This window comes from Cajanus cajan, chromosome 5, assembly GCF_000230855.2.
Source record: "Cajanus cajan strain Asha chromosome 5, NIPB_CcT2T_4, whole genome shotgun sequence".
NCBI classification, from domain to species: Eukaryota; Viridiplantae; Streptophyta; class Magnoliopsida; order Fabales; family Fabaceae; genus Cajanus; species Cajanus cajan.
In genome coordinates, this window is record NC_138521.1 from 6,099,264 (window position 1) to 6,114,065 (window position 14,802).

The following is a 14,802-nucleotide window of genomic DNA, read 5'->3' on the forward strand; positions in this document are numbered from 1 at the left end:
TTTTTATCTTAAAAGTCATTTGAATCAAACAAGAAAATTAAAGGCTAAAACCCTAATTTGGTCCTTTATAATATTTGTTTGTTTCAATTTAGTCCCACTTTAATTTTTGGTTTCAATTTGGTCCCTAATAATTTAAATTATTACAATGTTAGACTTCCGTCCAAATTATTTAAACGGAGTTAACTGTTGGTCACGTGGATGCCAGGTGGATGCCACGTAGATACATAGATAGATGCCAAATTTCTTGAATGCACCTAGAACCAGAACGATCCGTCCTGAAACCAGAACGATCCGTCCTGAAACCAGAATGACCCGTTCAGGTTGCACATGTCGTGTGTTAATTTTGCATCTATAATGGGCCATTCCAGATGCAAAATTAACACACCACGAGTGCAGCAGAACGGGACGTTCTAGATTCAAAACGGGTCGTTCCAGAACGCCAACCACATACGTACGTTCAACAAAATGCTGCAATATGATTCAAAAATTGAAAATAAAAATTCATAAAATATCATAAATTCAAAGACAGAAATATGGTTCAGAGACTGAAATCAAAAATCCATAACATAGCATATACTAAGAAAGTTCAAAGAAATTACTGAGAAGGAAAATCATCTAGATAACGCTGAAGGTGCCAATAATACATCTTATCCACCATATAACACTGAATGGCTGATAAGATATCAGCATTATCTACCTGTACATGTGGTTGTGTGGTGAAATATTGGTCTTGTGTATCCTCTTCCTTTACTTCACGTTGTACCTCCTCAAGAACGGGTTGTTGTTATTAGGGTACATTGGTTAATGACTTTAAGGGAAAACACCATGTCGTTTCATCCTTGACTGTATAGTGTTAATTTGGTAGTAAATGGTTCACTCCAGTTTGACTAACAATGAAATAAAACCTACTATCATTGTCCTTAGTGATACACTGCATTGTCCTTAATGATACACTGTATAGCCCAAATGTTTAGCAATTGAAGTTATCAATTCCCATTGACAATATTACCAAATCTAGTGTTTGAAATACTTTGTACCTTGGGTCTTTTTCCTTGCACGATTCACAATTGTAAACTATAATCATCGACTGTTTGTGTTTGGCATTCTGGAACCAGAACGACTCGTTCTGAAACCAGAACGGCCCGTTCTGGTTGCACTATTAGTGTGTTAATTTTGCATCTGGAATAGCCCGTTCTAGGTGTAAAATTAACACACCAAGAGTGCAACCAGAACGGGACGTTCTGGTTTCAGAACGGGCCGTTCTGGTTCCAGATGCATTAAATAAATTTGGCATCTACATATGCATCCATGTGGCATCCACGTGACCAACAGTTAACTCCGTTCAAATAATTTGGATAGAAGTCCGACATTGCACTAATTTAAATTATTAGGGACCAAATTGAAACAAAAAATTAAAATGGGACTAAATTGAAACAAAATAATATTATAAGGGACTAAATTAGGATTTTAGCCAAAACTAAATGTGATTCGATTGAATAAATTATGAGATTCGAATCAAACCAAGCCAATTTTTTACGATTTAGTTTGGTTTGGTTTTTGTGGTTCTTCAAATTAGTTATTTAACAATCAACTACAAATATATAATATAATGTTATTTATTTAAGATTGTATGTCAAAAAAAAATAGAAGTATATAAATACCAAAATATTTTTGATCACTTAAGGCATATAACACCAATTTTTATCTTATTATTTTAGTAAAAATATTTTTTCAATATAATTTTCATTATCATATTAAATATTTTCTCATATATATTGTTTGTCGCTTAAAAAAATTATTTTCAAACATTATAAATAATTCATAATTTTTCATTCTAAACTTTAGTGTGATAACTTATAATTTTACAAAATATTGTTCAAATATTATAACGTATTTTTTGTGAGAAAAACATATTTTAGTAACTTGCAATTTTATAAAACACCTTTTATGTGATGTATCAATTTTTATACATATACTATGCATTTAGAAAAAATATATTTATATATAAGTGCAACGTGATTTGGTCTAAGTGGTTTCACATTCCAATCCGAAAATCAGACCAAACTACGTAGTTTAGCAAATTTAAAAATTGAATTGACCTGTTAATTTGTGATTTTCCACCCGTTTTCATTTTTTTTTATTGATTTGTGATTTTTTGTTTAGGTTAGTTTGATTTTGAACACCCCTAGAATAAGCTATTACTCTAAATTACTTGTTATAAATAGAAATAATAGTAATAATAATATTCACTTTTTAGTCATGTTGTTTGAATTTCGTGTCTTGGAATCATGATTTCTAAAAATTGTAAATTTCAAGAAAAAAATTTGTATCCCAAAATCATGATTTTTGAAAATTGTAAATTTCAATAATCATAATTTCTACGAATGATTAAAATTCATTTAATTAATCATAATAGTTTTTAAGAATATTTATAAATAATTTTTAAAAATAATTTTTTTACTGCATAAAATAGACAAATAAATAAATAAAGGCAATATGATATTTTTATCATAATAAAAATTTTCATTTCACTCGGAAAAGTAAGATTCTTACCAATCTCGTGGGAACAATTTCATAGGAAACAACGATATTTTTTAGGAATATTATTTTTTAACTAATAAATCAAATATGGGAAATTAACTTTCCCTACTTTAAATTCATGGAAAAGTAAAAACAATCTTTGTACCAAAAGTTTCTTAAATATTATGTTTTTATTATCTCCATTCTTATATATATAACTCAATTACTTAATTCACCAATATTAAAAAAACAATTAATTTAGCTGATAATAATAAATTTGTTTTACTTATATATTTTTTTTTTTCAAAATTATCTTTATACTACTTCTCTTTCCTAATTAGTGTAGAGATTTGGTAGGTCTATACACTTTACAACTCAACAACTATAATAGAAAAAAGCATAAAATTAAATAACTAAGATTACCATGCAAGTAGTTCTTGTACATATATACAAACTGAAATAATAAATGTTCCTCAATGAAATTATAACATAGATTCTGTTCATATATACATAACTATAACAAATCCAAACTAAAAGCACAAAATTCTAGTTGTTAGTCAAGTAAAAACTATAAAATAGCTACTCTCAAGTAGCACCAAAAGAACTCTATCATCCACCAACATGGCTCTTTACATGTACTTCTCCTCCAATGCATCCCTTTCATGGTCCCATACCAAGTATGACCATCAGAGTTCAACCACAAAGAAACATGTAAGAATAAACTTACAAAAAATAACATAACAAGTATATAGGTAAAGTATGATTATATTACCAACATCAACATAAACCACACCATACAACTCATACATGTTTTTTCAACTTAAACAACACAACAACATCGTAACTTACAACTTATCAACACATCTTGCACACAACACAATAACTTAAGCAACAATACCACATATAAACATGTATCAACTTTACAATTTATTAACACAACAACACAATGTGTTGTCACACATTTCAACTAAGGGATCTCTTACAATACAAGTGAGTAGTTTAAATGGCTTGATTTTACTAAACAAACTTAACAATGCGATCTTTTTGGAATTGATAGATCAACAATAAATTTGGATAAAAATCTACAACACAATACAATTTTTTGAATTTTGCTACTTAAACTAGAAAAATCTAGTATTCTTGTCAGGATTAGAATAGTTTGAGTGTGAGTCTACTATGAATTTAACATTCATAGCTAAGCCTATTATGGAATTGGCCCCCAACTAGCTTCCAAATACTATCTCCTTTTCAGTACTTAGTTAGGGATTTTGGCCTCTGACCTTGTGCCTTACTCGATTTTGGTCACTTTATATATATATATGGTTCAACCTTGCCCCCATACAGATCTACATTTGATAGCTTTATAATCAGTATAACTCGACCTGACTCCTATACTAATTTATATTGGTCACTTTATAGTTAGTATAACTCAACCTGACTTTCATACTATATCAACTAAGGACCTAGAGGAGACTTAACACTCCACTTTAAAAGTCAACTTCTTGAAGGTTTTTCAACAACTGGACTCGTAAAGCGCAACAACACTTTATCCTCACAATGAGATCTTCATGTTTTAAAACAACACCTCTCCTTTAGTCATAAGTCAATCAACACAATTTGACTCCATGTGTTAAACATTATCAATAAACCTACTTCAATACTTCACAACACACAACTCCAACATAGTTCAACTCTAAATCAACTTACAACTATGATCAACATAATATCAACAACCATCACATTATATCAACAACAATATGCAACGTGTGAGCAATTCAACTTATTACATATATGTTCAACATTTAATCAAATAATCAATCATCTTTCATTTAACAACTCACACCTAGTGCCACTTTTTCAGTGTTTGACAGCATTGAGGCAGAGAGCTTCTAGCCCACCCACGCTCGAAGCCAAACTGCCCGTACCCAACATGAATTAGACAAAGAGTCCATGTGTTAATCATGTTTGGTATGGTCCAAACCCACGTCTGACATGATCAAGTTAGGGAGCTCTCCTCTAATTCACGCTCGTCACTACCAATTTTGCGCTTGGTGTCAATGAGGTAGAGAGCCTCTAACATGCATCACGCCCAATGCCATGAAGTTATGCTCGACACGATGATAAATTTTGCACTTGGTAGATTCGCATTTTTGGCTATCCGCTCCTAAAACTCAAGAAAACTCAACTTGCAACACTAGAATTCACAACTACACATCATACACAATTCATATAAGCAATAAAATTCAGCATACAATCAACAATCTCTTCAAACACCAATTTCTCCTCATAAGAACCAAGCAACCCAAACTACACAACCTCCGCTTTCAATCCTATCTCCATTCAACATTACAATTCGAATTGATGATTTTAGATAGAGAAGTAACAATAAGAATCCAATAAATAAGAATCGACAAACTCTCCTTACCTCTAAATCAAATAGAAAAGATAGAGAAGGAAGAAGATGGAGTTTTTCCAACCAACTTTGCATGGTCACAACCACTACTTTGATTCTTGACTCTGAAGCTTTGAATGATCTAACCAACTACTAAAATTCACACTCTTAGAGGAAGGATATAAGAAATCTCGTGAAGTCGGAAGAGAAAGTGGTTCTCCTCGGCTCCAAAGTCTTTCTCTCTCTAACTTTCTTAAGAAAATAAACTTATGAAGTCTATTTCTTAAAAAAAATCTTATATACATTCCCTATAATATACCAAACTTGACTTTTGCTCAAAGTAACTTCCAAACAACAAAACTCATTAAGATTCCTAAATCATTAAGAGTTTCACAATAACTAATCAACTAATCACAACAACATTTAAATTAATACAATCAACAATATTAATGAAAACGCATAGTATTACAATTAATACACATATATCTTCTAATCAATTAGAGTATATGTTTCATATTATTTTTTTCTCCTAATTAATACTCATCTCTCTTTTAAACAACTAGAATACATGTTCTTTACAAAATTTATAATTAATACATTTTACCAAATTAAGATAACATACTTTAATTCAAATTATTTTAGTTTAAAAATAATCAACATCTATATTAATATACAGGAAACACTCTTTTTAGTAACTATAGTACTCTCTATATTTAATATACTATTATATCTTTTTATTATTAAAAAATTAATATTTTTTTTTATCAAACTCAAGATCTTATGATTTAGAGACCAACTAAAACATCAATTAGACTAATATTTTTTTTATGAATTCAAAAAAAGATATTAGTCTAATTAGTATTTTATCAAAAAGAATATTAGACTAATATATTTTTATTATTTAATTTTAATTTTAATAAAAATATAAAATGTCTTAACTCAACTAATATAAAATAAGATGAATTTAGTTTGTGTCTCAATCCCACTGATATAAAATGAAATGAATTTAGTTTTATATAAAGAAATAAACTATTATTGTAAGTTAAATATTATATAAATAAAAAGAAAATCAGCTGTGGTAATAGTAATGACTTTTTAGGCACGTCGTTTGAATTTCAAGAATCATAACATCAGTAGCTAAAGGAAATTACAGTCAACACCTAAAACGCAGTACGAAAATGACAATTTTTATTTTTTATTTTTTATTTTACAATTAATATATAGACACCGACACCTCTGTCATTTCCCGCACTAACAAGAAAACAAGGAAAATGCGGAGAGAATCCAGTTAGCACTTATTCAATTAAAAATAAAACAATCACAGAAATTAATTTGTGTCAATATCATATATCATAAATTAAACATAATTCCAACTGCATCCTCTCACTAATCACCCTCAATTTCACTAATCTACCTCTTAATCACTCTGTTAAAACCTCTTAAATCTAAATCCCTCACTCACCTGAGCTGGTTTTTTTTTTTTTTTTTTTTTCAACTCAAGAAGGACACACAGACACTCCTTTTCTTCTTTCATCGTATACACACAAACCTCAATCTTAACAAACTCAACTCTTTTTTCTTCTTCTCTCTCTCTCTCTCTCTCACACACACTCACACTTCTTGACTCGTCCCTTCGTAGATCCACTTTCTCTCTCTCTCTGAAAATGTGTGGGGTCTCTCTTCTGGCCTTTCTGCTGCTGCTATCCCTCTGCGCCGAAGCTTCGGTTCACGATTACAGAGGGGAGAAATTCTCCGCCAAAGGCAACGCCTTCGTCGTTCATGGAGGCAGCGAAGGAATTTACGCTTCTGCCCCCAATCTCACCGATACCTCCTCCCCACCTTCAAATCCAGGCTCTTACATACGGTCATTTCACACTCTCATCTCCTTTTAATGTTTCTCCTCATTCTTCATTACATTTTATTGCTAGATTCACAATTATTTTATGTCTTTTTGTATATAAAAAAAATGTAATTGACGTGTTTTGGAACTTGTTTGAAGTTTGCATTCAGCTTTTGGTGTAGTGGGTGTGGGTGTGGGTGTGGGTGAGGTTTCTGGTAAAAGTAGCATTTTTTTATTTATTATTGTTGTAGTAGTGGATGTAGATGCCCTTTTATTCACTTCAATGTGTAAGTAAAATGTACAAATTTACTTGTCAGATTTGAAAATGTTAAGTAAAGCTGCTAGGATGCTCATAGGATTTGCATTAGTTTGATGAAAACTGTTTGTTTTTGTGGCTGTCAGTCCCAAAGCATGATACGTACCACTAAATTTTGTTTGGTACTTTGCTGGTAATTATGCTGGTTTTTGATGTTGTTTTGTTGATTGGATTTTATCTCTGTTGTAATGTGGGAACCAGGTTTGAAAGAATTACATTTCGGAGAAACAAGGAGTTTTCGAACTTTAGTTCATGGCCAATTCAAGCTGTTGTTTTTGAAGTTGAAGATAGAGAAAGAATTGGTGGTTCGGCCTATGGGGGTCAAAGGGCTGTCTGCTGCACGGGTGATCTAGCTAAACTCGGTGTATGTACCGAAGGGCAGGTCATTTACCGCCCTACGGTGGAGAATCCTGACTGGCCTCAAGTTTTTGGTGCCTCTTTTGAAATGGATGATGAAGAGGCAGTGCTGCCATTGAACACTATACAAATCACGAAAACTGGGATGTATAACTTGTATTTCATCCATTGTGACACAAGGCTTAAAGAATTGGTTGTGGAAGGGAAAACTGTGTGGAAAAATCCCTCTGGTTATTTGCCTGGTAGAATGGCACCTATGAAAGTTTTCTACCAATTCATGTCTTTTGCATATGTATTGCTTGGGATCTTTTGGTTCTCTCAATATGCTAGATTTTGGAAGGAAATATTTCCCCTGCAGAACTGCATCACCCTAGTGATAACCCTAGGCATGTTTGAGATGGCACTGTGGTACTTTGACTATGCTGAATTCAGTGAGACTGGAATCAGGCCAACTGGGACAACCATATGGGCAGTCACCTTTGGGACTGTTAAGCGGACAGTGGCACGTTTGGTCATCTTAATGGTTTCAATGGGCTATGGTGTTGTGAGACCTACCCTTGGTGGGTTAACATCAAAGGTAGTTATGCTTGGTGGAACCTTCTTTCTTGCATCTGAAGTTCTTGAATTGGTAGAAAATGTTGGTGCCGTAAGTGATCTTTCTGGAAAGGCAAAACTGTTCTTGGTTCTTCCTTCTGCAGTATTGGATGTGTTCTTCATTCTTTGGATTTTCACTTCACTCTCTGCAACTTTAACTAAGCTTCAGGTATTCATATGGATTGTCCCAATATTCTTTATTCCATGAAAATCAGTGAGCTTTTTTCTTCTGTCTCATATATAATTAGTTTTCTCTTGTTAGTTTTTATGTAAAACAACACTATGTGGGTAGCAATTAGCAGGAGTATTATTATGGTATGGTATTTTTTGAAATTTACAGTACAACAGGGCAGTATTTGTGATATAGCTATCCAGCAGAAGACTCTGGAAGTGAAAATTGCTGTAAAAAATAACCGTTTCATTTGTAACTAATAAATCAGGATATAAAGGCGGGTAGATATTGAGTGAAGTGCTTGAAGTAATCAAGGAACATGGGAGAGGTCATTACACAACTCTCCTATGGTATGCCAATAGTTTGTTTTTTTCATGTTTGATATTTAATGGTTATGTCATGATACTTTTGGAGGAAGACAACAATTAATGGGCAATTTATAGTGTAATTCTTTTAATTAAAATAATGGGATATTCTTTCCAAGCTCAAAGTATCATACCCTGATGATCTTATTCTATGAATGCTATTCTACTTTATAGCTTTTATGTACAAATTAGGCTGATTATCTTAAACTTTTGCTATGATGCTGCACCACATAATTTGATGACGGATAATTCAGTCTTTCATGTCTTTTAATGTGAATATCTAAAATTGACTCTTCTGTGCTTTTCATGTGACAGACCAGAAGGATGATGATAAAATTGGATATTTACCGGAAGTTTACTAATGCTTTGGCAGCAGCTGTCATCGTATCTGTAGGCTGGATATGTTATGAGGTAATTCAAAGGAAGAAACATGCTTCAATTGCTTTGTGTTAACTAGGCGTAATTATCTTATAGCTGGGTCAAGGGCATTGGTCTATGCAATCAGTGGATTCAGATGCTATAAACAAATTAAAATGAGTTGTAAATTTTGATCAAGACTAGAGCTGGAATGTGTTAGGAAGTAGATGTGTTTTGCATATTTATTAATTTAATACATCAATGAAGTTTAGATATTTTAAGTGCTAACTTTTCAACTTTCTTTTCAGCTTTATTTCAAATCAAATGATGTATACAATGAACAGTGGCAGAATGCATGGATCATCCCTGCCTTCTGGCAAGTTCTGTCTTACTCTCTCCTGTGTGTTATCTGCATTCTTTGGGCACCATCTCAAAGTGCAACACGGTATAAATCCCTCCCCTCACCCTCTTCCATTATCCATCTTTATTCTTTAATGTCTGCAAGAGCAAAATGAGCTTTTTCTTTAATGCTTTCTGTTCATATGCATCATTTGTATCTCACTCTTGACAGATATGCTTACCGTGATGATGGGAGCGATGAGTTTGATAGGGATGAAACTACTTTAACGCTCATAAAACCATCACCTATTTCTTCAAAAGATTTTCCAAGTGTGCCAGATGCTAGACCAGTGCAAAGCAGTAACGGGGATTCAAATGATGATTTAGAAGAAGACAAGAGAGAATAAACTAGAATGTAGCTCTGATTCTATGCTTCAATTGTATCCCTCCTGAAAATTAGCCCCATGACTCTTTTCCTTTTATTCTTTAATTTCCTTCATTAGCCTTTACTCTCGATGTTTTGTCAGCAAATAGATCCTTACGAGATTGGATTACATGATAGAGTGCTGTGTGTTCCTGTGATGCCAATGCACAAGAATATAATTTAGTCACTTTTTACTTATACAAAGGAAGTTTTCTTCAATTATGAGATATGTTAGTATGTTATCCATGTGCATGCATACATGTGGGGACACTTGCAAGAACTTTTACATTTTCAAGTTTCCAGCTGTATAGCACATATTAGTTTTTTACTATTCAGTATTGATGAATTATGTTTCGAATCCATGGATTTTTTTGTTTATTTTTACGTGATACTAAGGACATTGCTGCGTCTTAAAGATAGAGTTGAGTTGATATAGTCTTTAAAAAGTTTTTATCAATTATCAAAACGAATTGAATCTTCTATTGTCTTTTTCAATGAATCCTGACTTTTATTTGTGTATCAATAGCAATTTTACTTTTTAGGACTTGAATAATTCAATCATTTGCCTATAAGGAGGAAGAGAGGTAAACAGCAGTCTATTAAGTTCCATGTTCAGATGTGCAAATTATTGGGAAAAAATTACTTATTTATAAGGATCCCAGCAAACTTTTTATTTGTAGATTAATTTAATACAAATAAGTTAATCCCAACGTAATGCAAACTTTATTTTTATCAACTTAAACGCACCCCTATTTGATTGTGAGCTCATTGACCCTTCTAATATTACAATTTTCTTAACCTTCAGACAGTAAAATTGCTATAAAATACTCCCACATTTAATTGATTGTGAGCTCTTATTACAGAAAACTCATAAAATTTGTGTCCCTTGCGCAGTATGTCATTTGCAACTACAAATAGTGTTTCGCCTTCATGTAGTTAACAAGCTATGAAAAATAATCTTCATTTTTATAAATAAGAAACATAAATCCATCTATATACATCAAGTATATTAAATAATTTTGAACAATTGCTTTCGTTTTCATTTATGCATGATCTTTTATCTAAGTAAATATGGAATAAAAAATAATGATTTGATCCAGCTTCGCTGGAAAGGTCTGATATTGTTTCCTGTTCATGATGTTGAATTGAACATAAGCAGATTATGTACGCAGAAGCAAAGTTCGTGACAAACAGCTAACAAAAATGGAAACAGAATTTTAGGTGATCCAACCACAGATTTTTAGCCTTGTGCTGTCTCTAAGCACGAAACTGCATGAGCTTCTGGGTTGTCTCTAATAACTCTTGAGATCAATACCTATAAAAAATGATCGTTACACACCATTTCCTTTACTCTTTCCTCATTAAAAGTTTTTATAAGAAAATGTAATATTTAATGTTTACTAATATCCCATTGTGATTTCAAATTTACAACAAAACCCAGTTCATTGATTCTTCTTTTTTTTATTGTAAAAACACTCCCTTACTGGAAAGTGATGCAAAAATGATGTAATTGAAGTGGCGTGTAAATATTGTTGTCCACCTCTTTATGTGGCAGTCCCTCCTGTCAAGGGAGTAACCTACCCTCTCCAAGGTCATTGACGCCGTTGATATGCTAAAAATCTAAAATACAAAAAGTTAGGTGCTCTATATTGTTGCTCCATTCTGAATTTCTGACAAGAGTCCCTTTCTACCCGTAACACCAATTATTTTTATCTTACCAAAACTCATCCCCTGAAGAACTACCAAGTGCTTCTAGTTTTCTAGTCAGGAAGGGACTCTGAAGCTGCTCGAATGGGACAAGTCAAAAACAGAATGCTTATCAACAACACAAATAAGAAATTATGGCGTATTTCCGTTAAAAGGTTAAGAATATGCTTACAAAGTTACCATTCAAGTACAGGAACTTAGCCTTCTTTCAGAATGAGCCTCACACAACCTTTCAATAAAACTGTAAACACTTGTAAGCAATAGGTAATTAGTAATTAGCTGGTCAAGAGAATGTAAATTCACCATTAACCAGCACTAACATCCAATTACAACACTGTAGTGTCCAAGAATGCAGCCTACCGAAAGTAGTTCAAATCGGATCGCCCATACCAAGAGCTATAAGGCTTGGTACATATTATTACTTGGTAACCAAATGTACCGTGACTTATTGAAGCAAGGTCTTTTATCAAAGTCACAAGATCAACAATTCACGTGTTGTGTGGTGTGTGCGCATTCATCTAATATTCTTCTGTTTTTCGTATGAATCTGTTAGATACAAGAAAAGAAAAGAAAAAAAAAAAAAAAAAAAACAGAAGATACAGGTGCCCAAAGGCGAAAGGTACCTAAGACTGAGATTTCAATTTGAACATGCATCTATTAGTGCCAAAACTATCACATTGTATAAGAGTCATTTGAAGCTACAAAAGAAACAGCCCTTTTCAGACCTTAGAGAAAATAAATAAAAAAAAACACACAAGTACAACAAATTCCAATATAAACAAATGAAACAAAATCTAGAATGTGGTGAAAAATCAAATAACGTGCTTGCTTACAGGTAGCAGCATTCAGGGTGAGGTAGCTACTTGGCTTTTCACAAGCCACACCAATCTTCAACACAAGATTAGAGAATCTTAATGTTTCCATCCTGAGAATCCTGGATCGTGGTAGTAAATCTTGTTGGAGCACCCGAGAGCTTGAGCAATCTCAGATTGGCCAGCACTCAATCACCTGAACGCTCCATGGAAAAAATTAAAAGAATATGTCCTAGCTTCTAAGTTGCAAAACTCCATTTCACTTCACTTAACTCCACTAGTCCATTCCATCACTCAGATCTCCTCCTCAAGTGCTGGGAAACAGGAATCCCTTCAAAAAAGTCCAAAACAGCATCCTCCAGGTCCTCCACAGAGTACTTGATGTAATTCTCCGGATGCCTACCACTCTCTATGTGGCTCCTGAACCGCCCAAGAAACGACCTATACGCGGGAATCAGCTTCTCTGATATCGATATCCTCAGCTCCTCCCTGAGCTGTGAATCCGGTATCAGCCAGACTGCCTGAGTCCTATGAACCTCCTCAAACATCCCATTGAAGGCCTTGAACCTCTCCCTTAGAGCACTCTTGGACACCCCAGAAGAAAACCCCCCACTCACATGCAACCCCTCATCCCTCAAGCAATACAACACCCTCACCCAGGTAGCCCTCTGGTAACTCGTGGCCGCCTGCCGGAACTTCCCGGTAAGCTTCTTCAAATAGTCATCCCCAATCATCTCCCTCAACTCGGGACTCCCTCTCACCTTCTGAACAATGTAGTGCACATTGTTCATCACAAACAAGTGAGCCAGAGAGGCATCCTTATAGTGCTTGGACTTCCCATCCAAGTTGAATTGCAAAATCACAATAATCCAAATCAAGTGAACATCCAAAGGAGTCTTCTCCTCAAACTCCCCCAAATCCATATCAGGTATCCCAGGATCCCCGGAGTACCTACACCCCGTGGAAGGCTTAGACACTATAAGCTCATTCAAAGTAACCTTATAATCAGAGATCAAACTTATATAATTCATAACATAACGTGTCAAAGGGTGAATCGTGCCACCAGGAACAGGAACCCTAGAAGGTTCCCTAAGCACAGCGTTTTCAAATTCAGACAAAATACCCCTCGCGGCCTCACCCAAACGGGATAAAATCTCAGCAGCCTGAACCCTAATCGACTCCGAGGACTTGGAATCAAAAACAACGTCAATATCAGGCATCAAATCAGTCAAAGCATCATGCAAATCGAGAATCTTAAACAACTTCTCCGGCGACCGGCGACTGATACTAATCGCCTCGGCGAAGTTGAAGAGCTGAATAGCAGGACCTTTGACGGTCTCCATGAAGCAGGCGTCGTCGATGGCGGTTCCGACGCCGTCGAAGATTTGCTCGCAGAGCTTCTTCTCGCTGGCGAAGATGGTTCTAACGCACACCTTGGCGGCGCGTATCCATCGCCGGATTTTGTTCTCGAGCTGCTCCCACTCGAGGCGCTGCACGTCGCCGATGCTGAGCTTCTCGACGCCGAGCTTGCGGAAGCTCGCGTCGACGGAGGATTTTCTGACGCTGCCGTAGACCTGGATGCACTCGCGGAGGTAGCCGGAGGAGACCATGCGCTCGGCGATGCAGCGGAGGTCGTAGACGGCGTCGGCGGGGAGGAGATCGAGCTCGCGGATGCTGCTCGTGGAGCGGTAGCTGCTGGCGGCGCTGGAGGCGGCGCCGTCGCTGTCGAAGCGGAGGAGCAGCGAGGTCTTCTCAACTTCGTCGCTATCGTCGTTGTTGCGAGGGTGCTTCGGCGAGGAAGAGGAAGAAGGAGGGTCTTGATTCGGTTGGTGAGATTCTTCTTCTGAGGTAGGGTCGAAGGAGGCGTTGGTGTGCGAGATGAGGATGTTCCGGAACTCGTCTTCCAAGCGCGCCATCGCGATCTGAATGGCGGAGTTCACTTTATCGGAGACTGTGACGGAGGAGAGCGAGCGCTGGATTTCGTCCACCGCCTGCAGGTAGAGATCGGCGTCCTCCCTGTCGCCGGAGAATATCATCTTGTCGCGCGCCTCCTCCGACGCCGTCGAGTCCCACCGGAGGATTATCTTCTCCGCCGTCTCCAGCGGGAGGCTCTCCATCACGATAATCGAATGTTAGAGAGAGAAAGTTATAGAGAGAGAGGCTGCTGCTGCGTTTCGTTTCGTTTCGTTTCGGGTAATTTGCGTTGCCTATGTGGAAAAATAATTAAGAGAGTGAGGTAAAGAGTGTTTCTCTTTCTATTTGAGTCATATCATTGCTTCAACCATTTGACTTTTTAAATGCCAATGCCGCCGTTCGAATCTTCACAGTACATTCCGGCCAATTTCCCTCGCTCCTCTCTTTTCTTTTTTTTTTATCCTTAATTATCCCCAACGGGTTCCTTAGTTACTTTCTAAATGAAGAGGTCTAATTTGTACTGTTGCATTAGTTTTGTTGCGAAACAGTTCAGTTTAGAAACCTTTCCTCTAGTGGCCTAACGCAATTGTATGGGACAAAAAAAAATTACATTGGTGTGAAATATGGCTCCAATAGTGCTGGCACAGTTACAAGGTGTGTCACGTTATTCTAGACAATAGTTTTCCGATTTCA

At 35.5% G+C, this 14,802-nt stretch overlaps 2 protein-coding genes across 5 annotated transcripts; one reads left to right on the plus strand and one right to left on the minus strand.

The window, feature by feature from the left end:
* Positions 1 to 6,497: 6,497 nt before the first annotated feature.
* EXO70D1 (exocyst subunit exo70 family protein D1) lies at positions 6,498 to 14,543 on the minus strand. Of its 4 annotated transcripts, none has more exons than XM_083074824.1 (3): positions 12,217 to 14,543; positions 11,564 to 11,624; positions 6,498 to 11,459 (listed from the first exon to the last, which is right to left on the minus strand). In XM_083074824.1, exon 1 carries the CDS (start codon positions 14,310 to 14,312, stop codon positions 12,486 to 12,488), a length of 1,827 nt encoding a protein of 608 aa, XP_082930950.1. In that variant the 5' UTR covers positions 14,313 to 14,543; the 3' UTR covers positions 6,498 to 11,459; positions 11,564 to 11,624; positions 12,217 to 12,485. The 4 variants fall into 4 exon arrangements, with proteins under 4 accessions (XP_082930950.1, XP_082930949.1, XP_082930948.1 ...); XM_083074823.1 differs by having other exon boundaries at positions 11,556 to 11,624; XM_083074822.1 differs by having other exon boundaries at positions 6,498 to 11,624.
* LOC109812626 (Lung seven transmembrane receptor family protein) lies at positions 6,577 to 9,895 on the plus strand. The gene is made up of 5 exons (XM_020376617.3): positions 6,577 to 6,776; positions 7,270 to 8,188; positions 8,872 to 8,967; positions 9,222 to 9,358; positions 9,485 to 9,895. The coding sequence occupies exons 1-5, from the start codon at positions 6,577 to 6,579 to the stop codon at positions 9,657 to 9,659; spliced, it is 1,527 nt and encodes a 508-aa protein (XP_020232206.1). The 3' UTR covers positions 9,660 to 9,895.
* Positions 14,544 to 14,802: the final 259 nt, after the last annotated feature.